Raw genomic sequence first — 25,653 nt, 5'->3', positions numbered from 1 at the left:
ATAGGGTGGTGGGAGAGTCGGGGGGGCGCCTTGGGGATCACTCGTGACTCAGAAAGCTCATGGCAGAAGCTGAGCCGGGGTGGCCTCGTCATTGGTGGTGGGGGGAGGGAAGAGTGCATTCTGCACATGCTCAGGGCACTCTGGTCTTCTTACCCCTTACCTGAGAATCCTTCGCCCCCTCCCCAGCCTGCAGTGCCCAGGATTCTTGGGGGGTGGGGAGGTGCGAGAGTTAAACCAGGTACTGCAAGCAGCAACCTGGGCAAGGAGCCCCCCCCGATGCGCCCCCCCCCCCCGCCAAGCATCCTTGCTGGAGTCAAGAAAGGGGGATGCACATCAGGAGGTGCCCTGTGGGGGGTGGGCTGAACACCTCTGAGACGGTGAACAAGCTTCACGCAGACTCTGCCGCTGCCCCCCCCCCCGGGCCAGCTGCTCAGGGGCAGCCCATACACAAGGCCTGAGGAGCAGAGCAGAGCAGAGCTGGGGGGCTCCCTTCCCAGCTGGGGTATGTGTGCAAAGAGGGTCAGCCGTGTCAGCTTTCCGATCAGGGGGCAGGGAGCAAGGAGGTTCACCTTTGGCAAAACAACACAAGGGGTACCTGGACACTTTTTTTTTAAAAGGGAAAGTTTCTCCATAGTGTAGAGGCATTCCCACCTTCATTCAGAATATGAGCCCCCGCCCCGATGCTTCCCAGTTTGTGACATGAATTAATATCACCATGACACACACACACACAGAGCGCCATACTTCTGCACCCGGACATAAAATTCAACAGGGCCTTTAATTAACAAAGTTGGGGTTACAAAACTATACAGAATTGGCTGGAAGGGGGGATATCACAATAGTCAGAGGGGAGATTCCATCCCGCCCTTTCCAGGACCCCTGAGATAGTTGTTGGAACAGGCAGTGCAAGAGGCAGCCCCTGGGCAGTGCAAGGCATTGTGGGAGCAGAGTGGACTGCAAGGAGGGAGGGCGTGGAGTGCACGGGCAGCCGGGCACTGCAAAGCATCATGGGCAACGAGTATGGCTGGAAAGAGCAGGGCAGGAGGGGAAAGGAAGTGGCCTCGCCTGGGTCTTTGGGTGCTCCCGGAAGAAGCAAGGGGGTCACCGGGGCAGGAAAGGCTGAGGAGAGTCAGCCTGGGCAGCAAGGGGGCCAAGTGTCCTCTCCCCACCACCACCACGGGGGGCGCTCTCTACTAGCTGGCCTCCTGGAACCACTGCAGAACGGCTGCCTTGTTCTCGGCCACCCACTTGATGTTGGCCTTGGTCTTCTCGATGGCCTGCTCCAGAGCCCGGGTGCCGGAGCCGAATCCCACGTCAGCATTGTCCTGCTTGAACTGCTCCAACTGCCGTCACAGAGAGAGGGGGGGCGGGATGGGGGGTGTCTCTGTGTGAGTCACTGTCGGGGGCATTCCATGGCGTCACGAGACGTACTCGGCAACGCTGCACACATTACCAGAAGGTCCCGTCTTGACAGGAGCCGGAAAAGGGGACGCAGGGTGGAGGGGGGCTGGAGGGGCCAAACCAGCCGTGGGGTGGGTAGATCTGTCTCCAGCGGCAGGAGCGTTGGAATGGGGGCCGTGGCCTGGGAAGCAGACCCTCCCCCGCCCCCAGCACAGCTGGATCCGAATTGCCCTGCCAGACCTCCCAGTCACCCAAACATGGGTGCTTGGGGAAGAAACGGGACTTGCTTGGAGCCCAGGACAAGCCCAGCAGGCCCCATCTGACACCCAGTAACAAAAGGGGGGGGGGTTCAAAAGAAGGCAATCTGTGGGGGTGGACACCTCTGTGGGGGCAGCTTTGCCTTTTGGACCCAGAAGCCTCCTCCCAGCATCCCACAAGCCGTGGGGCCCCCAGGAAGGTGTCTGGCCCTTCTCCATGGGGACTGCAGAAGGTTCCTGACTCTCCTTGGCTGCCCCCCACCCACCCCCAGTGCTGCCCTCCTCCCTCTCCCACTGCCCTGGGCCGTCCTTACCTGCTGGAGTTCAAATTCAGAAGCAAATCTCTGCGTCACACCCTGGATGAGGTTCGAGAAGGAGAAAGAGCCTCCGCCATACCTGGTTGTGGGGGCAGCCAGGAGGAAAAGGTCAGTGTGGGCTGGCAGCCTGTCCCCCCCAGCCCTGCCCCATCAACCCTCACACTCACTGCTCAAAGAGGGTCTTCCAGTTGGCCCTCACAAAGTCCCACACCAGGTTCTGCCCAACCACGTTGCGGGCGATGCTGGTGATGGTGGACGTGGCATCCTGCCGGCGGATCTTGGTGGGGTTCAGCGAATACTGGAGGTATCTGTGGGTCAAGACTGGGACATGTTTATGGTCTATCCCCAGCTGCAGCCAACCCCCTGCTCACCTCCTCTCTCGCCTCCACTCCCAGGGCTGTCTCCCCCAGAAGTCGAGATGGGGTAACCCTCTTCAGATGCCCCAGGGCTGCACTCCGGGGTTTGAAGAAAGGGTTGTGGGGTGCCCCCTGGCCATCCCTGGGTGGGGCAAAGCCCTGTGCATTCTCCTGCCCTGCCCCCTTGGAGCTCATGGGCACCTCACCTCTGGAGGATCCAGGGCTCCTGGCTGCAAGCCAGGGCTCCACGGAGCTTGTCGGCCTCCGAGGCGACAGTGGACGCCCCGAACTGTGCCCAGGCGAAGTCCCAGGCCTCCTCGCCTCCCGTGGCGATGGCGCTGCAGTAGATGGCGGAGCGCAGGTTGGGGGGGATCCTGGGGGCAAGGAGGACCAAGCATGAGGAGGAGGCAGAAGCCAGCCCTGCCCAAGGGCCAGGCGTGCGGAGGGAGGGCAGAAGGGGGGATGGGCCTGTGCCAAGACCGCTCAGCAGAAAAGGAGTGCCACCCTAGGGAGCCTGCATATGCTTGCTGATTCGGCAAAGCAGCAGCTGAGGCCAGACAAAGCATGCCACTCTCGTCTGGCCCCAGCAAACTCTGCACAGAAGCCCCAGAACTGAATGGCTGAGGAGCACTTTGCAATCGCGAGTGGTGATGCAGAGGGCTGATCCTGCCAAGTGTGAAGTTTTGATCTAACAAGCTCAGCCCTCAGGAACCCTGAAGCGCCAGTAACAGGGTTCAGGAAACTCAAAGGAAGGTGAGAGCAACCGAGACCACGTTGCGCAACTCCAGAAGAGCCCTGCTGGATCAGAGCAGAGGTCTGTCCCACCCGGCTTCTCCCAGTGAGGCCTCCAGGAAGTCCACCAGCAGGGCAGGAAGGCTGGTGCCCTCCCTTGCTGTTACCCTGCCAAAACGCTCTGGTATTCAGAGCGAGACTTCCCCTGAACATGGGAGGTCCTCACAGCGTCACGACTGACAGTCAAAAACAGACGCCCTCCTCCATGAGTCGCTGTAGGTCAAGCGTCCCCTAATCCCTTGGAGAGATCAGCCCTCAGATCAGCTCTTTAGGATGCAGAAGCTCACCCAGAGCACCCCCCCCATCCCCACTTTCCAGAGAGCATCAGGAGCTGCCAGTGGGTGGCACTGCCATCCACTTACACCATCCACTTACGGGTTGACAGTGGCATTTTGTCTCCATTCGTTGAATAAGGTGGTGGCCAGCTGCTCGCAGTCGGGGATGCCGTAGGAACAGGCTGTACTGATGGCTTGGATCTCGTTGTACCTGTGCACGGAGGAGGGGACGTCCAGTCAGGCATGGGGCGGGGAGGACAGTCCTGCCTCTTCCCCTTGGCCACAAAGGACTGCTGGACAGCTCTTCCCCAGCCCTCCTGCTGGGGCCAGCCCCAAAGCCAGGCCCCGCTGCCCCATCCACTCGGGGACTTACTGCTCCATCAGGCCAGCTGGGATTGTGTTCCAGTTTGCAGTGAGGTTCTTAAAGTACTCGAAGAGGGGCCTCACCTGCTTCCGGACATACTTCTGCAGAGGGCGAGAGGAGGGAGGTGTTGGCATCACCTGGCAGACTCGCCCCCACACGGGCCGGAGTGCAGGGCCTGCCGCCAGCCGGTGGGCCATCTGGGGGAGGTGCCCAAGGAAGCCGCCGTGCCGGCCTCTCCTCCAGCCTTTGCTGGCTTCCGCGGGGGCCCTGCCTGCTCCCAGCTCTCACCTTCATGGGCCCGTAGACTTCACTGCGGTCAAACATGAGCTTGAAGTAGCCGAGGTTGCTGAGGGCAGCGTCCCATGGGAGGTACTCTCTCTCCTGGTCCAAGTAGAGGGTTGTGTTCAGAGCCAGCAGGGTGCTGATGTGCTTCGCCCTGGAAGTTGGAGTAAGGAGGTGATGGGCGGGGGCTTCCCCTCACCCTCCACAGGCAGGCAGTCCTGCGGCCAAGGCCCCCACTGACCCATCGCCAACCTCCTCCACCTGGGCCATCCCCACCTTGCAGCTCAGCCTGGCCCTGCTTCTAGTGGGGGGCCCGAACTTGGGACTCATAAAGCAATGGGGCAGCTGGGTGGGGCTGCATGACTTTGGCCCTCCAACTGCTGTTGGACTACAACTCCCATTATCCACTGTGGCTGGGGATGACAGGAGTTGTAGCCCAATAACAGCTGGAGGGCCCAAGTCATGTAGGCCTGCAAAGAGGGTGCTCCTGAACATGTGCAGTGTGTCTTTCCCTCACTGCTGAGTGACCCAAGGGGCTCTTTCTTTCTTGCCAGGCATGGTGGGGCCAGACACTCCTTGCAAGGTGAGGCCCATCAGCCTTCCCCACAGCCTCCCATAAGCCAAGCGAGCTCTCCAGTTCCTCTGCTATGCATTGGGCTCTGGATCCCTGCCGTGGTGGAGAGGCTCAGCTCACTGCCTCCCGGATTCCTCCACAAGAGCACCAGCCACCACAAGAGTGCGGGGGGGGGGGGGGTCACATGATCCATGCTTCATACACAGCATCCTACGTCAGCTCCAGGAGGCCATCCCAGTGGGACCAGTGGCCGGGATTGCTTAATGCCGAGGGCTCCCTGCACGCACAGGGCAGCAGCAAAAGAGTCCAGCAGTAACCGCATCACCCACCAGAGGGCGCCAGGACACAGGTTGGGCTTGCGCAGGTGAGAAAGGGAACCCAAAGGGGACCCAATCTCCTTTCCTTGGGCAGGAGAAGCCCTGAGGGTTGGGAGCTCCGCAGCTTGGGGGGGGGGGGCGGTATTCCTTCCTTAACCCCTTCTACTTGGGCCAAAGAAGAGGCACCTTTGCAAGTGATGGTTCTCTTAAATTTAGGAGGGGAAGAGCAAGAGCCCCAATTTCAGCCCAGTATAGCATTCCAATCCCCCCCCCCGCACACTCTGTCCTCCCTCCCCAGGGTGGTTTCTGAGGTCTCCTAAGACGGCCACTCCCCATTGGGAGAGGGAACCACCTTCGCCTTCCTTTTGCTCTGTAAGTTACTTTGAGTGTGTGTGTGTGTGTGTGTGTGTGTGTGTAAAAAGGCGTGTCTAAACTATTCCGAAGGATAATACTTGGACACCCTGGACCACGAAGGGCAGCCTGGCCACGATCCCCAGTGCATCAGTGAGTGATGGGCAGGAAGCAGCTCCTCACCTGGCCAAGTTGAAGGTATCATCTATCATCTGGGCACGGTTCAGGATGGGGACTGCCTGGAAGTAAGCAGGAGCAGCTTAGTCGGGGGGGGGGGGCAGTCGAGCCCAGTCAGCTTCAGATCAGAGAGAAACTCCACGTGGCTTCAGGGCCAGAGTGTGGTAGTGGCTGGTCCTCATGACCCAGTGGCGGGAGGGGGGGAGACTAAAGAAGCAGCTCGGATTGCTCTTCTCTCTCCCACCCCACCTGAGAACTGCACTGCCTGCAGGCTAGCCATTCGTCAGGTAGAGCTGTATGGTTATCTGCATAGCTCTACCTAATGAATGGCCAGCCTGCAGGCAGTACAGCTCAGGCGGGGTGGGAGAGAGAAGAGCCACCCCAGCTGCTGCCGGGAAGCGGAGGCCATGGCGACGCCTTGGGCAACCCCCTGGCTTGTTAGGACATGTCCAGGAGGAGGCAGGCAGGGCAAGAGCCGTCCCAGGAAGACTGTTCTGATGAGCCCGCGGAGGGTCCTTGGGGAGAGAAGCAGCCGCGGGGGGGGGGGGGCACAGAGTGTGTTCCAGAGACCTGGGGCCACCCTAGAGAAGGCCCGGTTTGGGGGTCACTGCAAGCGGACCGCTCCTGGTGACCTCCAGAGGCGCCAGTGGGGTCCCTGCCCCCATCAGGGCACTGCCAGGAGCACAGAGGTGGGTGGGAAAGGGGGAGCACCTGAGCCTACCGTGTGGTTCGTCTCCAGCTGCCTCAGGAGCCGCTCCCAGTTCCCCAAGTCGTAATTCACCCGGAAATAGCCGGTCACATTAATGTTGAGCAGCAGCCACTTGTTAGGATCGGAAGAGGTGGCGAAGGAGGAATTGGTCGCTGCCAGAAGGAAGAGGGAGAGCCGCCATGGGGGAGCTGGCTTCCAAGCCCGCCCGGCAGCCCCTGTGCTGATCTCACACAGGCTGAGGCTTTACGCGGAATCCGCACAGGCGGGGCCCCTTGCATGCGACGGCCATTTGGCCCCACAGAGGACGGCTGGCCATCTTGGTTTCCTCCACCCCAGACATGCACATCTGGGTGCTGAGGGGGCTCACACTTCAGGCGCCCCTGAGAGGAAGGGGCTCCGGTCCCCCATGGCAGCTCTGCCAGGCCAGTCTGGGAGCCCTTCCTGGCTCTGAAAAGACTCCCCGAAGGTGCCCTAGAGATGCCAGAGCCGTGGGGCTGCCTCCCCCCACCAGCCTGCTCTAGGGATGGGCTCCCCGCCCTCCCAGAAGCCCCAGCCGGACTCCCAGCACCTGCTGCAACCTTGGTTTCCTGGGGAGGGGGCCAGGAAGGGGGGCAGGCAGCTTGGCCAAAGGTGGTGCCAGTCAGAGAAGGGGGGTGGGGGGGAGACCAGCCTCCAACGCGGCCCCCCCTCCCGCCTGGTGACTGGGAGAGAGACGAGCCCCTCCTTGCTCCCCAACTGGCACCCCACAGCAGTGAGCCTGACCAGGCTCAGTTGCAGACCCAGCTGGGACCACAGTGGGGCAGCAGAGGGGCGAGTCTTGCTGGGCTGCCTCAAGCAGCCCTCGGCCTGGCCTTCTTCCACACCCTGGGAAGCCAAAGGGAGGGGCCGTAGCCCAGCAGGGTCGCCCATGAGCCCCTGGGGGACCGAAGGCTAGCAAGGGGGGCAATGGAGGGCCGGCGGGTGCCCGGAGCAGTACCTGTGCGGGTGGTGAGCCAGTACATGCCTCCCTGGCCTTCTGAAGTCATCCAGGGGACAGGCGCTATCCAGGTGTAGCTGCAGGAGGAGGAGGAGGAGGAGTGACGCCTCAGGTGAAGGGGGGTCCTCCTTTGCCCTCCCTCCAGCTGCCCAGGCACAACTGCCGCTAGTCCCCAAGGAAGGGCACACTCAGGGGAGCCAGGCTGGCCCGGGGGGTGGGGGAGCCAGCTGCCCCAGCAGGCACTGCCAGTGGCAGAGAGGACCCTCAGCAGGGCGCCCAGGGGGGTCCTCTCTGCACACCAGGAGCCTCACCGGGCCCCGCCAGTGGGTCAGGGCTGCCCACTTACTTGAATGGCGAGAGTCGCTTAACGGAGGAGGCAGAGTCCAGCAGGAAATGCTGCTGGGTGATGCTGCCAGTGCCGGTGTCCACGGTCAGCACCGGGAAGCCCATCTGCAAGGTCCAGGTGTCCATAATCTCCTTGATGGTGCCGGGGAGCGGAAAGCTGTCCACGTCGACTGCCTGTCCAGGGAGGGAAGAAGGGCTCAGGGCAGGGAAAACCCCACCACCACCCCCAAAAGGAGCCCAGACAATCCCTTCCAGTCGCCTCTCTTGCTCTGGGGTCCAGCTGACCTCCAGCCCGCAGGGGGGCCTGCCCCACTCGTACAACTATTGAGCAGATGGCCCTTCTTAGCCCACTGGGCCAGAAGTCCGGACTTCTGCTGGCTTCTCCACCAAGAACCAGCTGGGCTTCTTTCCTTGAGAAAGGCACGGAGTTATTCAGCAGAGGGAGGACAGCTGGCCTTGTGGCAGCAGGCATGAACAAGCGGGGGGGGGCTTTGCTAAGCAGAGCCCCCCAGCCAGCTTTGGGATGGGCAACTATGTGGGAGGGCTGCTGGCCGCAGGTCAGGAACAAGAGGGGAGGGGGCCATGGCTCAGGGGCCAAGCACCTGCCGGCAGGCAGAGGTTCCCAGGTTGGCAGAAGCATCTAGAGGTAGCAACTCCTGCCTGAAACCTGGGAGAAGCTGCTGCCAGTCAGAGCGGACAATACGGAGCTCCATGGACCAAGGGTCTGACTCGGGAGAAGGCAGCTCCCTACACACCAAGGGGGAGTCCTGAGGGTGCTTTATTTCCACTCCTGCACAGACTTTGGGCTGCTCCCATCAGTCATTCCCCGACCCCCACCGCTGCAAGCAAGCCGGAGCTTTGGCTTTGGCTCCTGATCCAGCGTGTTCAGCCACACAGCCCCCCACCAGCCAGGCAGCCTCTAGGGCTACATGGAGCCCAGCTGAGCTGTCTCAACGTGCCCCCCCCCACACCCCTGCTCAGCTTCTGAACAGGCACGGACCCCTCCCCCAGCATCTGGCTCAGGGTCTGCCAGCATGCCAGGCAACAGGGCAGCTGGGAGCTAGCTGGGCGCATGCGCACATGCACACACAGCCCCTCCCGCCAAGCCTCGGAAGGGCGTTCTCAGCAGCAGAGAGGGCCAAGAGCGGGAGGGGGCAGCTAGCCCTACCCAAGAAGAGCTCTCCTCCAGTCCAGAGCTCTCTTCCAGAAGGAAGGGCTCTCTGTGTGCGTCACGGGTGTCTGGTGAGCACACGTCACTGGACAGCATTCACAGAGCTACGTGTGTGGCGTGGACAAAGGCCTCCCCCACTGCTGAGATGCAGACTGTAGCCTCCTTGGGGCAGAGAACAGAGCAGTGAAGAGGGGTGATGGGAGCAGCTCCAGCCATACAGGCTCGGGTCTTGGCAGGGTGGGGGTCTTGCGGGGGGAAGAGAAGGGAGAGAGAGGGCGGCCCCCAGGGCAGCCTGGGAGGGGGCTGCCGCCAGAGCCAAGGGCCGAGGTGGGGCTGAGAGGCCCTGCGGGTGGGAGAGTGGGGGCCGCAGCGGAGGGCAGCACGAGGCCAGCCAGAGAAGCCACAGGCCAGGAGTTCAGAGCAGCCCGGGGTGGAGGGGAGCTGCTGAGCCCAGGAAAGCCCGACGGGACCTGCAGCTGGGCCGGAGGAGGAGGACCGGCTGGCAGCCACAAGCCACCAGCTGAGCAGGAGGCCAGATGCGCGTTGAGGCTCTGGCCCAGGCGGGTGGCCCACACCCCTTCCAGCAGGGAGGGAGGGAGCAGAGACTCCGGCACCAGGAGAGCCACAGCCCAGCCAGAACAGAGGAGCGTAGGAACAGCCCTGCTGGATCAGGCCCCCCAAGGAGGCCCATCTAGTCCAACACCCTGTTTCACTCAGTGGCCCACCAGATGCCGCCGGGGAGCTCATCCAGGTTCTTGGCTGTCACCACATCTTGTGGCAGAGAATTCCACAAGCGGATCACGCGTTGTGTGAAAAAGTACTTCCGCTTGTTGGTCCTAGATTTCCCGGCAATCAATTGCATGGGATGACCCCTGGTTCTAGTGTGATGTGAGAGGGAGAAGAATTTCTCTCTCTCCACTTTCTCCACACCCTGCATGATTTTATAGACCTCTCTCATGTCTCCCTGAAGTAGTCTTTTTTCTAAACTAAATAGCCCCAGGTGTTGTAGCTTTGCCTCCTAAGGAAGGTGCTCCAGGCCCCTGATCATCTTGGTTGCCCTCTTCCGCACCTTTCCCAGTTCTATAATGTCCTTCTGTAGATGTGGTGACCAGAACTGCATGCAGTACTCCAGGTGTGGCCACACCATTGTTTTGTATAAGGGCATTATAATATTTTCAACCCCCTTCCTAATGATCCCTAGCCTGGAATTGGCCTTTTTTACAGCTGCCGCACTTTCAACAAGCTTTGAACCACGACCCCAAGATCCCTCTCTTGGTCATCCATGTCTCCCATCCAGGCACTGAACCTGGGGGGGGGGGGCGCGGGGGGGGGGTAGAGAGAGAGAGGAGTGTTCACAGCCTACAGATGTTTCAAGGAACGCCAGCCAGGAGTCAGTCAGGGTAGCAACAAGTTCTTTGCTGCAGCAGCTTTTTTAAAAGGATAAATCCCTCTGGCAGGCAGGGAGCATGGCCCCCCAGTGGACACCTAACAACCACACAGCAGTGCTGGAGACCCACATGACAGCCCCCCCCAGGCAGCCTCAGCCCCCCACCCCTGCATGGCCTGGGGTGGGAAGAAGCACTTCAAACTGAGGAGCACACCCCTGTGGGAGGAGCCAGAGGGGGATTCAGGACATACCTGCTGCAGGTGAACCCAGAGGTCATTGACAACAGTGTTCCCGTAGGCAAAGGTGTGAAGGTACGACTGTGGGCAGAAGAGAGTTGGGTGAGGCTCCGCTCCCGAAAGGTCTCCTTCTGGTTTGGTTTGGCCCCAGAAGGCTCTGGGTCAACTGGCCATCCGGGGGGTGGGGGGCAGCAGAAGGCACATCAACTCATGTCTGCTGCACCAGCCCGGACAGACCCATGAACTGCAGAGCATCTGGGGGGCAGATGGGGCAGGACCCTCGTGGCATTCTGTGTGATGGGGCATCACCCCATGGTAACTAAGCATGCTGGGCAGCCACCTGATGCAGGAAGCCCAGCACTGGGGGTGCAGGGGGTTGGTCTAAATGGCCTCCAAGGGTCCCACCCACTCGAGGGCGCCATGATTTTCCAAGAGGGCACTACAAGACTTCCAGAACAGTGGAGCCCAATACATTGTAGCCAGAGGTGCTGGCAGTTGTTGTAGAGCAATACATCTGGAGGCCCTCAGGGTGGGAACCACGGTTCTAGAATAGCCATGGCCTCTGAGGGCCCAACTAGACGTGATGTTTCCCATCAGGGCCAAGAGCAGCTGCCGGAATTATTTCACGGGATCAATGGCGAGGCGGGAGAGGATCATCTCTCCCTCCCCACACGCTGAGGCCCCAATCCATATGGGATCCCCCCCAGCGGCCACCCGCAGAGGGCGTGAAGAGGCCGAGACGCAGTCGCACCTCTCCACCAGTGAAGCGAGAGCAGGCCCAGCCCGCCCTTGAGAGATCCGGCCCACTGGTGCCAAGGAAGACCTTACCTGCAGCCCCTTCTTAAACCGCTCCTCCGTGAGGAATTCTGAGAGCATCCGCAGCACTGAGGCCCCCTGCAAGAGAGGATCGGGGCCAGCCATGGGTCAGAACAGGAACCCAACCCAACCCACCCATTTCACACCTGAGTGACTCCCAGGGGACTCTTGGGTCAACCCCCCCCCCAGCATGGCCACAATCCTCTCCTCCTCACCCGCCACCATGCGCAGACAGAGCTCCTCCATCTGGCTGGACCTTTGCTATGGGGGGGGGCAGGGGAGGGAGGGAGGCAGCGGCTGTTCCTGGGTTACTTCTTGGCAGCCAGCGTGACGCTAACGGGGGAGTAGGAAACGGGCCGGGCACCATGCATCCTGCCCCCCCCCCGCTGCCGCACACCACACACCCTCACCTTGCTGTAGGCAATGGCGTCAAAGACTTCGCTGATTTGGGCGGGGCTGTTGATCTCATCCTCGAGAAAGGAGAGCGGGTGGGAGGACGCCAGGGCATCGATGGCCATGACGCGGTAGACCTCGTTGGATACCATCAGGTCTTTCTGCAAATGAAGATCTCACTGAGGATGCAGTTTGCACCCAAAGAGCCCCGGTGTGTGGGTGGGGAGGGGACACACACATGGGAGTGGTCCCATTTTGCCCGCTGCTCTGAGGTACGTTCAGGGGAGGGACTGGCCCAGGCACCCCGTGAGCGCTGTGACAGCAGAACCCGAACCTGGGTCTCTCTGGTCCCAGTCCAGGGTCTCCTGGGGCCCAAATCCACCTGCCCCACCTTTTCCAGTGCACCCGCCAACCCCCCTAGCGAGATAGCAAGGCTAGTCTGTGCCCTGGAGAAGGAAGCCACCGCCCCCCCCCCACTGCCCATGGGCCACCCGGCTCCCGTCCACACTGTGCAGGGCTTTCCCCCAGTTTAACCCTGAGGAGCTCTGCAGGGAGGTAGCCAGGAGTTCACCCTCCTTTCTGGGGGTCTTGGGAAGAGGGAGGGAACTGCAGCCGTCCTGGCAGGGAGTGTGGACAGGCTCCCGGAGAGAAGCCCCCTGTGGAGCCCAGGCCAGGAAACCCCCCCAGCCAGCCAGCCAGCCCCCTCCCCAGGAGGACTTACAATGTGCCAGGTGGGCTCAGCCGCGTCAGCGCCGAGATATTCCACGTAGGATGCAAATCCCTCGTTCAGCCACAGATCGTTCCACCACTTGAGCGTCACCAGGTTCCCGAACCACTGGGAAGAGGCAGGGAGGCCATGGGTCACAACTCCACCCCACCCGCAACGGAGAGCCCAGAGCAGGCAGCAGGGGAGTTGCTGGGCGGGTGTCCTGCTAATGATCAGGAGGCAGGAAGGGCCAGAGAGGATGGAGCAAGCCCCTTGGCCTGGCCCGTTCCGTGGGGATCATGCCGGGGGGCTGCCCCACACCCCAGGCGCAGAGAGTACCTGGTGGGCCAGCTCGTGGGCGATGACGGTCAGCACCCGCTCCTTGTTGCCAATGGAGGAGAAGAGCGGGTCAAAGAGGAGGGCGGTCTCACGGTAGGTCACCAGCCCCCAGTTCTCCATGGCTCCGGCATTGAAGTCTGGGAGGGCGACCTGGTCTGTGGGTGGGGTGGGGGGGGCAGAGAGAATTCCCATCAGCAGTCTGGACTCCCTGCTCAGAGACTCGCGGCTTTCAGAAGGAAGAAAGGGCATCCCCACAAGCAAGGCCTTCAACCCAACAGAAGCCGTGGACGGGGTTCACATGCTAAGGCCCCTGGAACCGGACCGTGTGTCCTGAGGGGTGGGATGCTCCATTCAGCCACCGGCAATTCACATACGGATCTAAGCAGTGCCTGTGGAAACGCCATGTGGGCGGTGGAGGGAGGGGGAGGCCAGGGCCGCAGCTCAGCCTGAAACCATGGAGGGCGATTCCAGTGGCGGCAGGCGCAAGGCCTGCGGATTCTCCTCGTCGCCCTCCTTGGGGTCGGTCATCCTGTCTGGGGGGAGGCCCCGTTGGGCATTCCAGAGCCCACCCCAAGGGCTCGCCACACCTCACCCACCTGACTTGCTCAGAGGATACGAAGTGTTGTAGTGCTGCTCAAAGAAGCTGAGGATGGTCCCCGTGACGTTGAGGGCGTAATCGCCTTGGCCCTCATCAATGGCTTTGGGCCGGCCCCAGATCCGGATCTGAAAGGGGCCAGACAAGAGTGGCTCAGGCGGGGGGCGGGTCAAGCCCCAGGCCCAGAGCCGGCCGGGGAGGGGGAGGTGCCCGGGACCTCCAAGCAGGGGGCCCTTCCCGAGGCCAGCAAGGGTCAGCGGCAGATACTCGCCCTGCTCCTGCTCCTCCTCCTCCTCCTCCTCCTCCCGAGCACCCACCAGGCCAGGCCCTGCTCCCTGCCCTACCTGGATGGCATCCTGGTAGTCTTCCAGGAACTTGAACTGGCTGACGATGAAAGCCAGCAAGTAGGTGGACATCCGGACGGTGGGCTGGAACTCTGTCCTGTTCCATCTCTCCCCGTCCAAGAGGATCTCTGTGGAGCCTGGGCGGGGGGGGGGGAGGAGAAAGAGACCTTGGAGCCACCAGCCCGGCTCCCCAGCCCCTCCCTCACCTCTGCGCCCCACGGGGGAAACAGAACCCTAACCCTGCCCCACAGGATCATGGACAGACTCTTCCGGATGGAGGCTTGCCAGGGCTGGAGGGGGGCCTGGAAGCATCCACTGACATCAGGGGCAGGCATCGGCGGAGTCCAGCACCGCCGGAGAACACCGACTGGCCACTTTCCTCCCGTGCAACCAGACTAGACTCGTGTCCTGGCAACTCTTCGGGGGGGGGCCTCCAAGGAGGGCTCCCTGTGCCAATGCCCAGCTCAGCCAGGAAGCTCTTCCCAGGCCCCAGCTAAGCCTTTTGGGGGGGGGCGCCTGGGCTTCCGGCCCTGCTGCTCACACCAGCTGTGAGGAGCAAGGACCCCACCAGCACCTGCCCTCCCCACCCAGCCTTGTGTGGGGCAGCCCCAGTGGGGGTGGAAAGGCTTGGAATGCTTCTAGCTTGCCCCGAGAAGGGAGCCCCCGCTTCAGCCAAGGGCCCCCCAACACTCAGCGGAGTGGAAGACGTTGCTCTGGGGCCTCCACACAGGATTTGCGGTGTAAGGCAGCTTCCTGGCTGGCCGGCTCCGGGTTCCTGGCAGGAAGGCCACCCCCACCACCCCTCCAGGCCCTTGGCTGGGCACAAGTCCTGAGCTGGGGGTTGCTGCAGAGATCAGGTCCTGTTCTGAGCATGGGTGAGACCCCCCTTTTGGGGGGGGGCAGCCAAAAGGGTGGGGGGCTGTAAAGGGGCAGCTGGCTAGCCCCTCATCATTCCTGAGTGAAAGCAACAGTCAGTTATTTAGAAAGTAAGTGTTTACAAAGAAAAGCAGGGGGGCTGGAAAATGGGGGGGGCAGGGTGAGCCCGCCCCTCCCCAGCTACAGGTCTCCCTGCCCGGCCTCCTCCTCTTCATGACTGCCCTGCTTCTCCAGGCTGCGGAGACCCTAGGCTGCTTCCACACCGGTGGGGGGCGTGTGTGTCCCTCCGGTGAGTCCCCAGTTGCCTGAATCAGCTGGAGGTGGAAGGGGGGGTGGCCACGCAGGGGGTCCCCCCCACGGCACTTGCCCCCCACCGCGTGCATTCCCCAGCTGTGCCCTCCCCTGCGGCCTGGATCCTTCCGTAGCGCGGTTCCCTCCCAAAGAAGCCCCGTTGGGAGAAAGTGCTTTCTCTGTGGCATTACTGACACCTTCAGGCTTAGCAGGAGTGAGACCCTCATCGCTGAGCGGCAGGACACGCCCGCCCAGGGAAGGCTGGGGTGGGGGGGGGGCTGGAGCAGACTCCCTGGCATTGGCGCTGCTGCCACTCGGGCTGGACGATGGAGCAAAGGTCTGGCTGGGCAGCAGGCGGGCAGCCTCCTGCGCTTGTGGGGGCCGCGCACCTGAGCGCTTCCTGTGGATCCCTGCTGGTGGATTTGGGATGGATGGACTCTGGATGGCCTTTTATTGCCCTGCTATCAATCTCTGTTCCCAAGGAGGGGCGCGGGCTGGAGCGCGGACTTCCTCTCTAGCAGAGCAGCACTGCTGGGTTATTAGAGCAGCAAAAGGGGAAAGAGCCACACGGGGGGGGGGGAGGGAGGAGGGCCCGCACACCCACACCTACTCGGGGCCCTGGCGGTGAGCTTCTGGCCACACACCCTGAGTGGCTCTGAGCACCACCACGCCTCGCTCACTCGCTCGCGGGACCAAGATGCCGTCCGAATCCTCCCCACCAGGGGCGTAACTACCATTGGGCAAGGGGAGGCGGCTGCCTGGGGGTCCCCACGCCTCAAGGGGCCCCCCAGAGGCAAGTCACCTGTGAAGTGAGTGTGTGTGTGTATCAGCGAGGGGCCCATTTTAAAATTTTGTCTCTGGGCCCACTCCAGCCTCGTTACGCCCCTGCTCCCCACGCACACACAGTCAGTGGCCATAGCCCTGCCCCCCCCCACACCTCTCTCCCTCTCCTGTCTGAGCACGGGGGGGGGGGTAGAGCAGCAGCCCCCCTGCCAGGCCCCTCTCCCGGCTCCCTCCCTCCCTCCAACCCCTCTGGCTTCTGCCCACGCAGGGAAGGAGCCGCGGGTGTGGGAAGCGAGGAGGCCAGAGCGCCAAGCCAGGAGGTGCCCCTTACTCTGGACGGGCATGTTGGAGAGCGCCACGTGGTCGGCCGGGTGGATCAGCACCACCGAGAAGTTGGCCTTCATGGCCGGCTCGTCGAAGCAGGGAAAGGCTTTCCGGGCATCGGCCGCTTGCATCTGCGTGGTGGCCACCACCACCCTGAGGAGAGAGGAGAGGCTGCTGAGCCAAGCGGGCCACCCTGACGCCGGGGGTGGGGGGGTGGGGGGCTGTCCTCTTCCTTCCGTGGGGCTGTCTCCCTTCTCCCTTCACTGCCCCCAAGAGACTCTCCAGGCAACCCCAAGGAAGCCTCCCTAGAAGAGCAGGCTCCCCAGGGAGCGAGGCGCCTTTATTCCTGGGGGGCTGCAGGGAGGGGTCCAGCCCTGTTTCCCGTTCGGGTAGCAAAGCTCCATTCCCTCCTCACAGCTCCAGCATTGCTTTCATGCCTGCCCCCTCCGCCCCCCATCCCCCCAGCGTTTGCCCTCATCATGGCCCTCCAGGGATGCTGCCCACCAAGCAGAAAGGTCATGTCCCCCCCCCCGCCCCGTCCTGCCTCCACAAAGAGCCTCTAAACATGGGCCCCCGAGTGCCAGGAGGCGGCCAGGAGAAGGAAGGGCTCAGAAGACCTCACTTCTGACGGGGGGGGGGGTTAAGCACCCAGGTTTGGACCCCACCCCATCATGCACAGCCGCTGCAGGTATCTTCTGGTGGGGACAGGACTGGGGGAGGGTATGGGGGGCCCGTCTCTTTTACCTCTTGGAGGGAAAATCAGCTGGGGGGGGGGTTGCAGTTCTAGGTGGGCAGGTGGCTGGAGCTGAGCATCCCCTTCTCTCCACCTGCATCCCCACCCCGGCTGGTCCCTCCAAGACCATCAGCTGAGATGCCCCAAGCTGCGTGTTTTATCCCCCCACCGGCAGCCCCTAAGGGGCGCTGTGGCTGCCCCAGAGCAGTGGCCGGGGGTGGGGGGGCCTGATGCCAGGTGAGAGAGAGCTCAGCCCCACCTGGGGAGGGATTTGCCATCGACCCTACACAACGGCTGATCCCAACAATTGGGGCGGGCGGGGCAAGGAGGCGCAGCTGCCTCTGCTTCCTGGCAGCCATGGGCTGGGCGGCTCCCCTGCCTCCTGCCCCGCCCAAGAGCTGCGCTGCCTGCAGGGCGGCTGGAGAGAGAGAAGCAAGCTGTGCTGCTGCTGTTGCCAGGGGGCAGAGGCAGCTGTGCCTCCCTGCACCCCCCAACCCCCCTCCCACCCCGCTGCTGACAGGGGGGTCAGCTGGCAGGACTCCGCTTCTGCCTCCTTCCGGCTTCATGCCCTGCGGCGGCCGCGGCGTTCACAGCCCTGCCCTCCCCAAACTCAGACCCCCACCTGATGTGGCCTGGGCACACACACCCCCACCGATTCTCCCCTCCACATACGTGGTGTTTCCATCCTCCTTGTATTCGCTGCGGTAGAAGCCGGCCAGGTCATCGGCCAGCTCGCCCGTGAAGTTGCTGTGCAGCTCGTAGGTCTGGTTCACCTGCAGGTCTGCGCTGAGCTGCAGCACCAGGTACTCCCTGTCACTCTGCAGCCAGCTCTTGGTGATGGAGGGGGCCGGGGCCCCACCCGCCCCGGCCAGGGAGGCGTGGAACCCCCCCTGGAGAGTGTAGTTCAGTTTCTTGCTGTGGATCACGATGAGGTCGGTGGGCTCCACGCACACAAAGGAGGCGGTGCTGCTCCCTTGGAAGACGTAGAGGTTCTCGCTGTTGGGCTTCAGGAAGGGCTGCAGGGTGACCCGGTAGGACTCCGGGAGCAGCGTCTTGGGCAGCCGCCAGCTGGTCCAGGGCATGCTCTCCTGGGCAGTGGTGTGGCTAGTGGTGCTGGCTGGCACCGTGCCAGGTCTGGTGCTGGGCGCCAGGGTGCCAGGTCCAGTGGTGGGCGCCAGGGTGCCAGGTCCAGTGGTGGGCGCCGGCGTGGTGGGCGCCGGCGTGGTGGGCGCTGGGGTGGTGGGCGCTGGGGTGGTGGGTGCCGGGTTGACCACCGGGTTGTCTGCCTTGTGCTTTGCCTGGGCATAGACCACCGAAAGGGCAATGATGGTGGCCACGGCGGCCACCCCGAGGACAACGGCCACGATGCCCAAAGTCCTGCTGATGAAGAAGCCCTTGGCCATGGCTGAGGGTGGCAGGAGGGAGGCGAGCCCGCGAGAGAGGGGCAGCCGAGATGGCACCGCCTTTTCTAGCTTGGCTCAAGGGGCGTTCGGCTCTGGGGCAACCAGTCAATGATTGAACAGCCTGGAGGTGGGCAAAGGTCGCTGCCACTTCCCCGCCCAGGAGGCAGCGTCTCTCCCCTTGCCCCGTGGGAGGGTTAATGGGGAACTGGGTGCCCAGTGTGTGCCGTCCCTGCAGAGGAAGCCAAGAGACAGCGTGTCAGAGTCCGCAGAGCAAGAGCAGGGCCACCTGCCTCTCCCTCCCAGCCCGAGTGGGGCGGGTCCCATGAGGAGGGTCAGGGCTAGCGGGAGGGGAGCCCTTTGCCGGAGGAGCCAGGGCGGGGCAGGGAGGGGCCCTTCCCTTCTGGCAGCCTCTGGACTCTTTGCTGGGCAGAGGAACGGAGAGCCTGTGACTGCTTGCCATAGGAACATGGGAAGCTGCCTTCTGCGGGGTCAGACCTTTCTAACTCAGGATTGTCTACCCAGACCGGCAGCGGCTTCTCCAAGGCTGCAGGCAGGAGTCGCTCTCAGCCAGAGAGAGAACTCGGACCCTTCTTCCCAGAGCGGCCCCATCCCTTAAGGGCAATATCTTGCAGTGCTCACACATGTAGTCTCCCATTCAAATGCAAGCCAGGGCAGATCTTGCTTAGCAAAGAAGACAACCCACCTTAAGTGGCACAGCAGGGAGATACTTGACTAACAAGCAGAAGGTTGCCGGTTTGAATCCCCGCTGGTACTATATTGGGCAGCAGCGATCTAGGAAGGTGCTGAAAGGCATCATTATCTCACGCTGCACAGGAGGAGGCAATGGCCAACCCCTCCTGTATTCTGCCAAAGAAAACCGCAGGGCTCTGTGGGTGCCAGGAGTCAAAATCGACTCAAAGGCACACTCTACCTTTACTCGGCCACAAGGCCAGCTCTCCGGAGGCCTCCATGGCCTGTGTGTGTTTCCTCCCTCCGCCCGGCGCCACGGGCTTCCTCCTCCCACGACTGCCTGTCAGGAATTAGGGCCTGCCAGCCTGTCTCTCTGTAATCATCTCCCTGTTCGTTTTCCTGCTCCAGTTTTGGGCACCGCAAGGAATATGCCTGTTTCTCCAAACAGCCTCCTACTTCATTTTACAGTTCATGCAGTTCTTCTCGTCCTGTGTTGTGCAGTCAAGGCTGTTTGATACAGGCACCAAATAGGTCTTAAAGTTGCGCTGTCGAGTCAGTGCCGACTTCTGGCAACCACAGAGCCGCCCTGTGGTTGTCTTTGGTAGAATACAGGAGGGGTTGGCCATGGCCGCCTCCTGCGCTGTACGAGACGGTGCCTTTCAGCACCTTCCTACATCTCTGCTGCCCGATGTAGGTGCTTCCCATAGTCTGGGATACAAACCAGCAGGGATTCGAACTGGCAACCTCTTGCTCACTAGGCAAGTTATTTCCCACGGTGCAATTAGGTGGCTCGAGTTGTCTTTTCTTGTTGTCATAGTGCACTGTAGGGGGTGTCAAGCACCCACACACGCCCAAGGCATCAGCCGCAGCAGCTGATGGGAAGGCTGTCGGATTCTGGCTGTGCAATGTACAAATGTTGACTGTTCTTCCTTGCTAGTCCCGGGCAGCCCTGGGCATCGCTTGGAATTCCTCTGCATAAGACGTGCTGCATAAGACCAGGCACAACTTGTCTCTTGTAGGCATCTGCATTGGCATTTCCTTTGCCCCGGCCGAGCCCCCCTTGGATGTCTGAGCTGTATTTCTCAGAGCCCAGGTTCCAAGCTACTGAACTGTCAGGAATGCCTCGCCCCATCGCCCCCCCCCCCGCCCTGCAGCCACAGCACAGCCCCAAGAGGGCAAGGAAGCCCCTCAAGGTGTCCTTCCACCCCCCACGCCAAGATGCCCTCCTCACCCGCAGCGGGATCAGCCCAGCCGCTTTTACACAGAGACAAGCACACACACACACACACACACAGAGTCACCACCTCGGCTGCTCCCCTCTCTCGTCTATTTCCCCTGCCCTCCTTTTCCTGCCGTGCTGCCTCCTGGGTCACCGTCCCCCACGCAGCAACGTCTAATGCAACCCTTCGTTGTACAGCAGAGGCACCTTCTGCACCTGTTCGGAGGCACAGCCTGTCCCTTCTCGGGCTGTGCCCAGAGGTCCGAACAATCCCACTTCTGCTCGCAGGCAGCTCTCCCGCCTGCTCGGTCTTGACTTCCTCCGGACGGACGTTCTGAGCTCTCTGGCTGGCAGCCACCAGACCTGCACCTCTCTCCTCCCCTTGGCCCAGGAAGAGGGAGGGTTGGCCCCAGGCGGGCAGCGGCCACTCCCTGCTGGGGGCCTCAGGCATGGGGCGGCGGAGGAACTGCTGAGGGCCATCATGCCAGTCCACGGGGCACTTCAGGAGGCCTCTGACAGACACGGTGGCCTTGAATCACAATCACAATCACACACCCCCCACCCTGCCCCGCCAAGAGCGACAAGTACTCCTTATTGCCCAGACTCTGCGACCCAGAGTCCGTTTCAGACACTGCCAGCCGGGACCAAAGGAAGTCTGGGCCGGAGACATGGCTGGTGCCCCAAAGGGCATCTCCTGACCCCAGAGTGGCCCCATCTGCAGGGGGTCCTGGCTTCTTTGGGGTGCACAGCACCTGACCTGGGCTCTCATTCATGGGTGCCTTTGGAAGGGAGGCCATGAAGGGGGCAGGCCCCAAAGCAAGGCTGTGGGGCAGGCAGGCAAGGGCAGTGCTGAGGCTGCTCCTCCCAGGGGCAGCCTCCTCCTCCGGGTCGCGAGGGTGCCTGGCGTGGGGTGGCCCCAAGCTGGCTTGGTGGGTGCAGTGGCCCCCGCCGGAGGCGAGCAGCCCAAGCAAGCCTTGGGGCCAGGCCTGTCATTAGCTGTGGCTGGCGGAGCCCCATTGATGGATTGATTGGTGTTTTTTGTTTGTCTAGTTAGATTTATATGCCGCCCTATTCCCATAGGACCCAGGGCAGCTCACAAGCAACAACATCCACAACAACACCGTTTCATAACAATATCTCTTACATAGCCTCGTCAACCACAACCCCATACAAGGCTCCTTCCACATGACGCAATAACCACGGATTAGAAGAGCTCTCTCCGCGACCCAACATTTCAGTCTTACACGCCTTGCGAAAGGCCCACTGATCATGGAGAGCGAGTCCCATTCCAGGACACGCCCTCCTCTTCCTCCTCCTCCTCCTCCTCCTGGGGCTGTCCTCTCTGGCTCAGAGGCTGGGAGGAGGCTGTCTGGGGGTGGGGGGCAGAGTTGCTCCCTGGCCTGGGATCTGTGGGGTGCAGCAGAAGTGGGTCAGCCTGGGCTCCTGATCCAGGCTGCTGCTTGTGCAGCCCCCCCACCCCCCCGGGCGTCCCATCCCTGGGAGGAGCCGGCTCCCCCTCCCCTCCCCCTCCCCCAGGAGCAGCAGCAGCCCCTCCCACTTGGTGCCCACTCACCTTGCTGCTCCCCTCTGCAGACTGGCCCAGCAGCAGCAGTGCTCCATGCCAGGGCTGCTCCGGCCCCTTCTGGGCAGGGGGGCTGGCTCCCCTGCCCTCCCCGCTCTGGAGCTCCCAGCAGCAGCAGCAGCAGCAGCAGCAGCCGCCCAGTCCGGAGGAGAGGTTCCTTCCAAGGCTGCAGAGGAAGTCGCAGGCCCTGGGCTGATCCCTCTCCACCACCTTAACCCCTGGGCTGCTGGAAGAGACAGATGCCCGGAGGGAGAGAGGGCCTCGCAGCAACCTGGCCGGGGGCCCTGCTGCCGCAGCGCCCCACACCCCGGCCCTCTGCCCCCCACCCCCGGCACCGGAGCCATTCCCCGCAGCTGCTTGATGACACGGCGGCCACATCTGGAAGGCATTTGTGGCTGGGTGCTGCTGCGAGGGCCCGGGAGCCAAGGTCCCTCCTGGTGCATGGCCGCCAGGACGGGAAGGGCTGCCTCTGGCCAGAGATGCGCACAGGGCCCAGGACGGCCCCCGGGCAGGAGGCGCCTGGGCCCACCCCAGAGGCCAGGCCAGGCGGGAAGGCCCTCTGCCAGCCCAGGGCCGCCTCCTGGCCAGAGCCCCGGCTTCCAAGGAGATCTCCGAGGCAGGGCCTGCTGCAGGGCTCTTCTTCCTCGGCCAGGCGCTCAGCAGCCAGCAGCCGCCTTCCCCAGAGTGGCTCTCCGGCTCCACAACACCCCCCCCCCCAACCCAGGCGGCTCTCTGCAGGCCTCAAGGGCAGGGGGGAGGACGAGGAGCAGCCTCAGGGGTCGGTCACAGCGGTGAGGCTGCCACTCCCTTGAGCCTGGGCTGGCCCCACTTCTTCAGAGGGGCTGGGCAGCAGAGGGGCAGGCGGGCAGCTGGACTGCTCCTGCCCGAGAGGGGCCAGAGGCAGCAGAGGAGGCCCGCAGGAAACGCCTTCCAGCCTCACCGTGCCCCACGGGATCCTCAAGCAGGGTGCTGCAGCACGGAGGGAGAGTTGCCAGGAAGGGCCAGAGAGCCCCCCCACCCCGGGACGAGGGGAGGAGGCAGCTGGAAAGAGAGCCCTGGGCCGGACCCCTGGTTGGCTGCCCATAAGCAAGCCCAGTCTGGTGGCCGGGGGGGGGGGCTGTAGCAGCCCCCTCCCTTCCTGGCAGGCTGGCTTGCTCCCCAAAGCCACACACCCCCTTCAGCCCAGGCGGCTGTGCAGGGAGGATCCCCTGGTCTCTCTGCAGTTTGCCCGCCCGGATGGGGCAGGAAACCACACCCTCCTCCTCCTCCTCCTCCTCCTCTCTCCATAAAGCACCCTTCTTGGCTGAAAAGCGGCACAGGGAGATTCCCACCAGGAACCCAACCGGGGGACTCTTGCGGCTCTGCGGTCCTTTTTCTGGCTGTGTCTGTAGCAGGGATGCAGCGCTGCCTTCCTTGGGCAGGGCAGAGAGAGGCCATCCGTCCAGCGGCTTACTCTGCCCTGGCCACGGAAGCTCGCTCTGCTCTTTCCATCTCCAGCTGAGTCACACTTCCAGCCAAGGCCATCTGCTAACTGCGCTCTATCTTATCTCGTGAGCTTGATTGTGCATAAATCTTCTTCCTTGAAATTTGTGATCCTACATGAGAGTGAGTCATCCATGCAACCAACTTCTGAGGAAGGTCCATGTGACACCCCCACCACCACCCCCCGCGCTGGAGATGGGGCGAGTCTGTGGGAGGGCAGCTCCCCTAAGACGTCCTGGCAGAGTGGAGCTCCAGTCAGTGCTCATTTATGAAATGACTTGCCAAGCATGAGGCTGCCAGTTCGAATCTCCGCTGGTCTGTTCCCCAGACTATAGGAAGCACTTCTGTCCCAGCGATATAGGGAGATGCTGGAAGGCATCGTTCTCTCAGACTGCGCGGGGGGAGGCCATGGCCAACCCCTCCTGTATTCTACCCAAGACAACCCCAGGGCTCTGTGGGCAGCACCAGGAGTGGAAATCAACTTGACTGCACCCTTTACTACAAGACCAGCTTCAGATAACAACTCGAGGGAGGGCGAGTGGCAGGGAGGGGCGTCAGGCTTTGCTTTCTGTGCCACCACCACCAGCAGCAGCTTCTTCTCTGGGCCCCCCCTCCCCCCCTCAAGGGGCCTCTGGCCCCACCAGGCTCCCCCCTCCCCCAGCCCAGGAGCTCCCAAGTGTTGGACTTCAAAGTGAAGGGAGCCTCTAAATGGGGCAGGAGGAGGGGGAACTCCAGGCTTGCAGTGGAATAATGCTTTGGTGGAGAGGCTCTGTGGGGAGGTAGAGCGAGGGGAAGCCGGCACCCACTGCAGAGGGGCAGAAAGGCTGAGCTGCTAGCCCAGGGGCACAGCAAGCTTGGAGGGGCCCGCCCCCTTGGACCAAAAGGGAAGGCAGCCCCTATGTGGCCCCCTTGGGCCATTTGTCTCCTCTTGTTAAACTGTAGCTATGCCCCAGTGCCAGCCAGGCGGTCCCTTAGATTGCAGGCTCCTTGTGGGCAGAGACCTGTCTCCCTTTACTCATGACACTCGGCAAAGAGCCACATACATTGACGGTGCTGTATAAAAGGTAAAGTGGCACCCACAGAGCCCAGTGGTTGTCTTGGGTAGGAAACAGGAGGGGTTGACCATTGCCTCCTCCCGCTCAGTGTGAGATGATGCCTTTCAGCACCTTCCTAGACCGTTGCTGCCTGATATAGTGCCAGCAGGGATTCGAACCAGCAACTTTCTGCTTGTTAATCAAGCATTTCCCCACCGCTTGGTCTTGTAGTAGCCAGCATGACTTGTCCCCTTAGCTAAGCAGGGTCCACCCTGGTCTGCATTTGAATGGGAGACTACATGTGTGAGCGCTGTAAGAGATTCCCCTGAGGGGGTGATGGGGCCGCTCTGGGAAGAGCCCCTGCCTGCCTGCTTGCAGGAGATCCCAAGTTCCCCCCACCCAGCAGCATCGCCAAGACAGGGCTGAGAGAGACTCCCGCCTGCAACCTCTGAGAAGCTGCTGCCAGTCAGTGTAGCAAGGGTCTGACTCGGCAGAAGGCAGCTTCCTAGGTTCCTATGCACCTGAGCGCTGCAGCTCCGAGGAAGGAGACAGGATTCGTGCCCAGCTGCAGGAGGCGCATAGGGCCGGGAGAGGGAGAGGAGGGAGCCCCCGGGGGTACCTGTCTCTTCCGCTTTCCAAGCTGGATCTGTGTGCCCCCCAGATCTGAGGGGGGCACCTGGAGGCCCTGCTAGCCGCAGGCAAGGAGTTAACTCTCCAGACCATGGGGTGGGTAGGCCTGAAGCACGGAGCAGCTTCTGGAGAGAGGCCAGCTCGGCCAGCCTCCAAACCCAGCGCAGAACCCGTCCCGTGAGTCGGATTTCTTCTCCTCCGCTCTTGGGCAGACCAGGAAACCAGCCGGCACTCCTCCGTCCCTTCCTGCCCAGTGGGGGATGAGAGCAGGGAAGCAGGCAGCCCGCAGACGGCGCCCCTCCCCACCCTGGGGGGCTGAGCACCTGGCCAGCGGGTGATGCCCTCCCCCCTCCCCAGGACCCCAGCCCACCTCTGGGCCCTGGGGGTCCTCCACCCAGCAGGGCTCTCCTCTCAGCCTGGCAGTGCCTGATGGTGGGGGCGTCCTCCCCAGCCTCTGGCTGCAGGAGATAAGCACCCCATAAAAGGGGGCAAAGGTCCTGCCAGACACAAAGCACCAGGCTGGCAGGGAAACCCCCAGCCGGCCTGGGCTTCCTGGAGCAGGAGCTGGCCCCACCTCCCCTAGTCTCAGAGAGTTCCAGAGCTCTCCAGGCCAGGAGGAGGCCGTGAGCGGTTCCGTGCAGGGAGGGAGGCAAAGGGCTCCCTGCCTCCTGGGCAAGGCTGGGGAGAGAGCCTGTGTGTCCTCGGAGGCACTCCTGGGGCTCCAGCCAGCCAGAAGGGGCTGGGGGGGGGGCGGCGGCGGCAGGCAGCCACTGGCTTCCTGCAGGGCTCCAGCCACTGTGCAGCTTAAAAGCCCCCGCCCTGCTCCAGGGCTTGGAATCCAAGAGACACCCGAGGAGAGGGACAGGATGGGCGGAGGAGGAGGAGGGGAGCCCACGAGGAGACGCTGGTGGTGCCCAAGTGGCCGGGCTGGGCGGCTCCATCGCTCTGGCCCCCAGGTGGGCCGTGTGGCCCAGGCATGCCCAACCCCGGCAGCAGTGCCCAGGCGCCCTGCAACCAGTGGAGTGCTGGGCTCGGACCAGGGAGACCCGAGTTCAAATCCCCACTCCGCCATGACACTCACTGGGTAACTCGGGGCCAGCCACTTCTCTCTCCGCTTGATCTACCT

General features: G+C 62.6%; 1 protein-coding gene across 2 annotated transcripts; it reads right to left on the bottom strand.

Annotated features, from left to right (window-relative positions):
* Positions 1-759: 759 nt before the first annotated feature.
* Positions 760-22,643, bottom strand: ANPEP (alanyl aminopeptidase, membrane). 2 transcript variants are annotated; one of them, XM_053272405.1, is made up of 21 exons: positions 22,322-22,643; positions 17,160-18,119; positions 15,762-15,907; positions 13,481-13,617; positions 13,138-13,264; positions 12,542-12,696; positions 12,218-12,331; positions 11,514-11,657; positions 11,116-11,181; positions 10,303-10,368; positions 7,495-7,667; positions 7,149-7,225; positions 6,185-6,324; positions 5,470-5,525; positions 4,051-4,198; positions 3,772-3,863; positions 3,499-3,609; positions 2,538-2,705; positions 2,143-2,283; positions 1,973-2,054; positions 760-1,343 (listed from the first exon to the last, which is right to left on the bottom strand). In XM_053272405.1, the coding sequence occupies exons 2-21, from the start codon at positions 17,888-17,890 to the stop codon at positions 1,194-1,196; spliced, it is 3,024 nt and encodes a 1,007-aa protein (XP_053128380.1). In that variant the 5' UTR covers positions 17,891-18,119; positions 22,322-22,643; the 3' UTR covers positions 760-1,193. The 2 variants fall into 2 exon arrangements, with proteins under 2 accessions (XP_053128380.1, XP_053128379.1); XM_053272404.1 differs by lacking the exon at positions 22,322-22,643 and adding an exon at positions 21,373-21,757.
* Positions 22,644-25,653: the final 3,010 nt, after the last annotated feature.

Source organism: Hemicordylus capensis, chromosome 10 (assembly GCF_027244095.1).
Source record: "Hemicordylus capensis ecotype Gifberg chromosome 10, rHemCap1.1.pri, whole genome shotgun sequence".
In the NCBI taxonomy this organism is placed as follows: domain Eukaryota; kingdom Metazoa; phylum Chordata; class Lepidosauria; order Squamata; family Cordylidae; genus Hemicordylus; species Hemicordylus capensis.
Note: the sequence above shows the minus strand (reverse complement) of the source record. Positions and strands in the feature narration are given on the sequence as shown.

What these genes read in the sequence shown, in the direction of transcription:
- ANPEP (XM_053272405.1), bottom strand. Translation starts at nt 17,890, where the DNA reads ATGGCCAAGGGCTTCTTCATCAGCAGGACTTTGGGCATCGTGGCCGTT. An exon ending in AGCTGGAGACGAACCACACG is followed by an intron (nt 5,526 to 6,184) that starts GTAGGCTCAGGT and finishes GCTTACTTCCAG; the next exon opens with GCAGTCCCCATCCTGAACCG. An exon ending in GAGCCCTGGATCCTCCAGAG is followed by an intron (nt 2,284 to 2,537) that starts GTGAGGTGCCCA and finishes CTTGACCCACAG; the next exon opens with ATACCTCCAGTATTCGCTGA.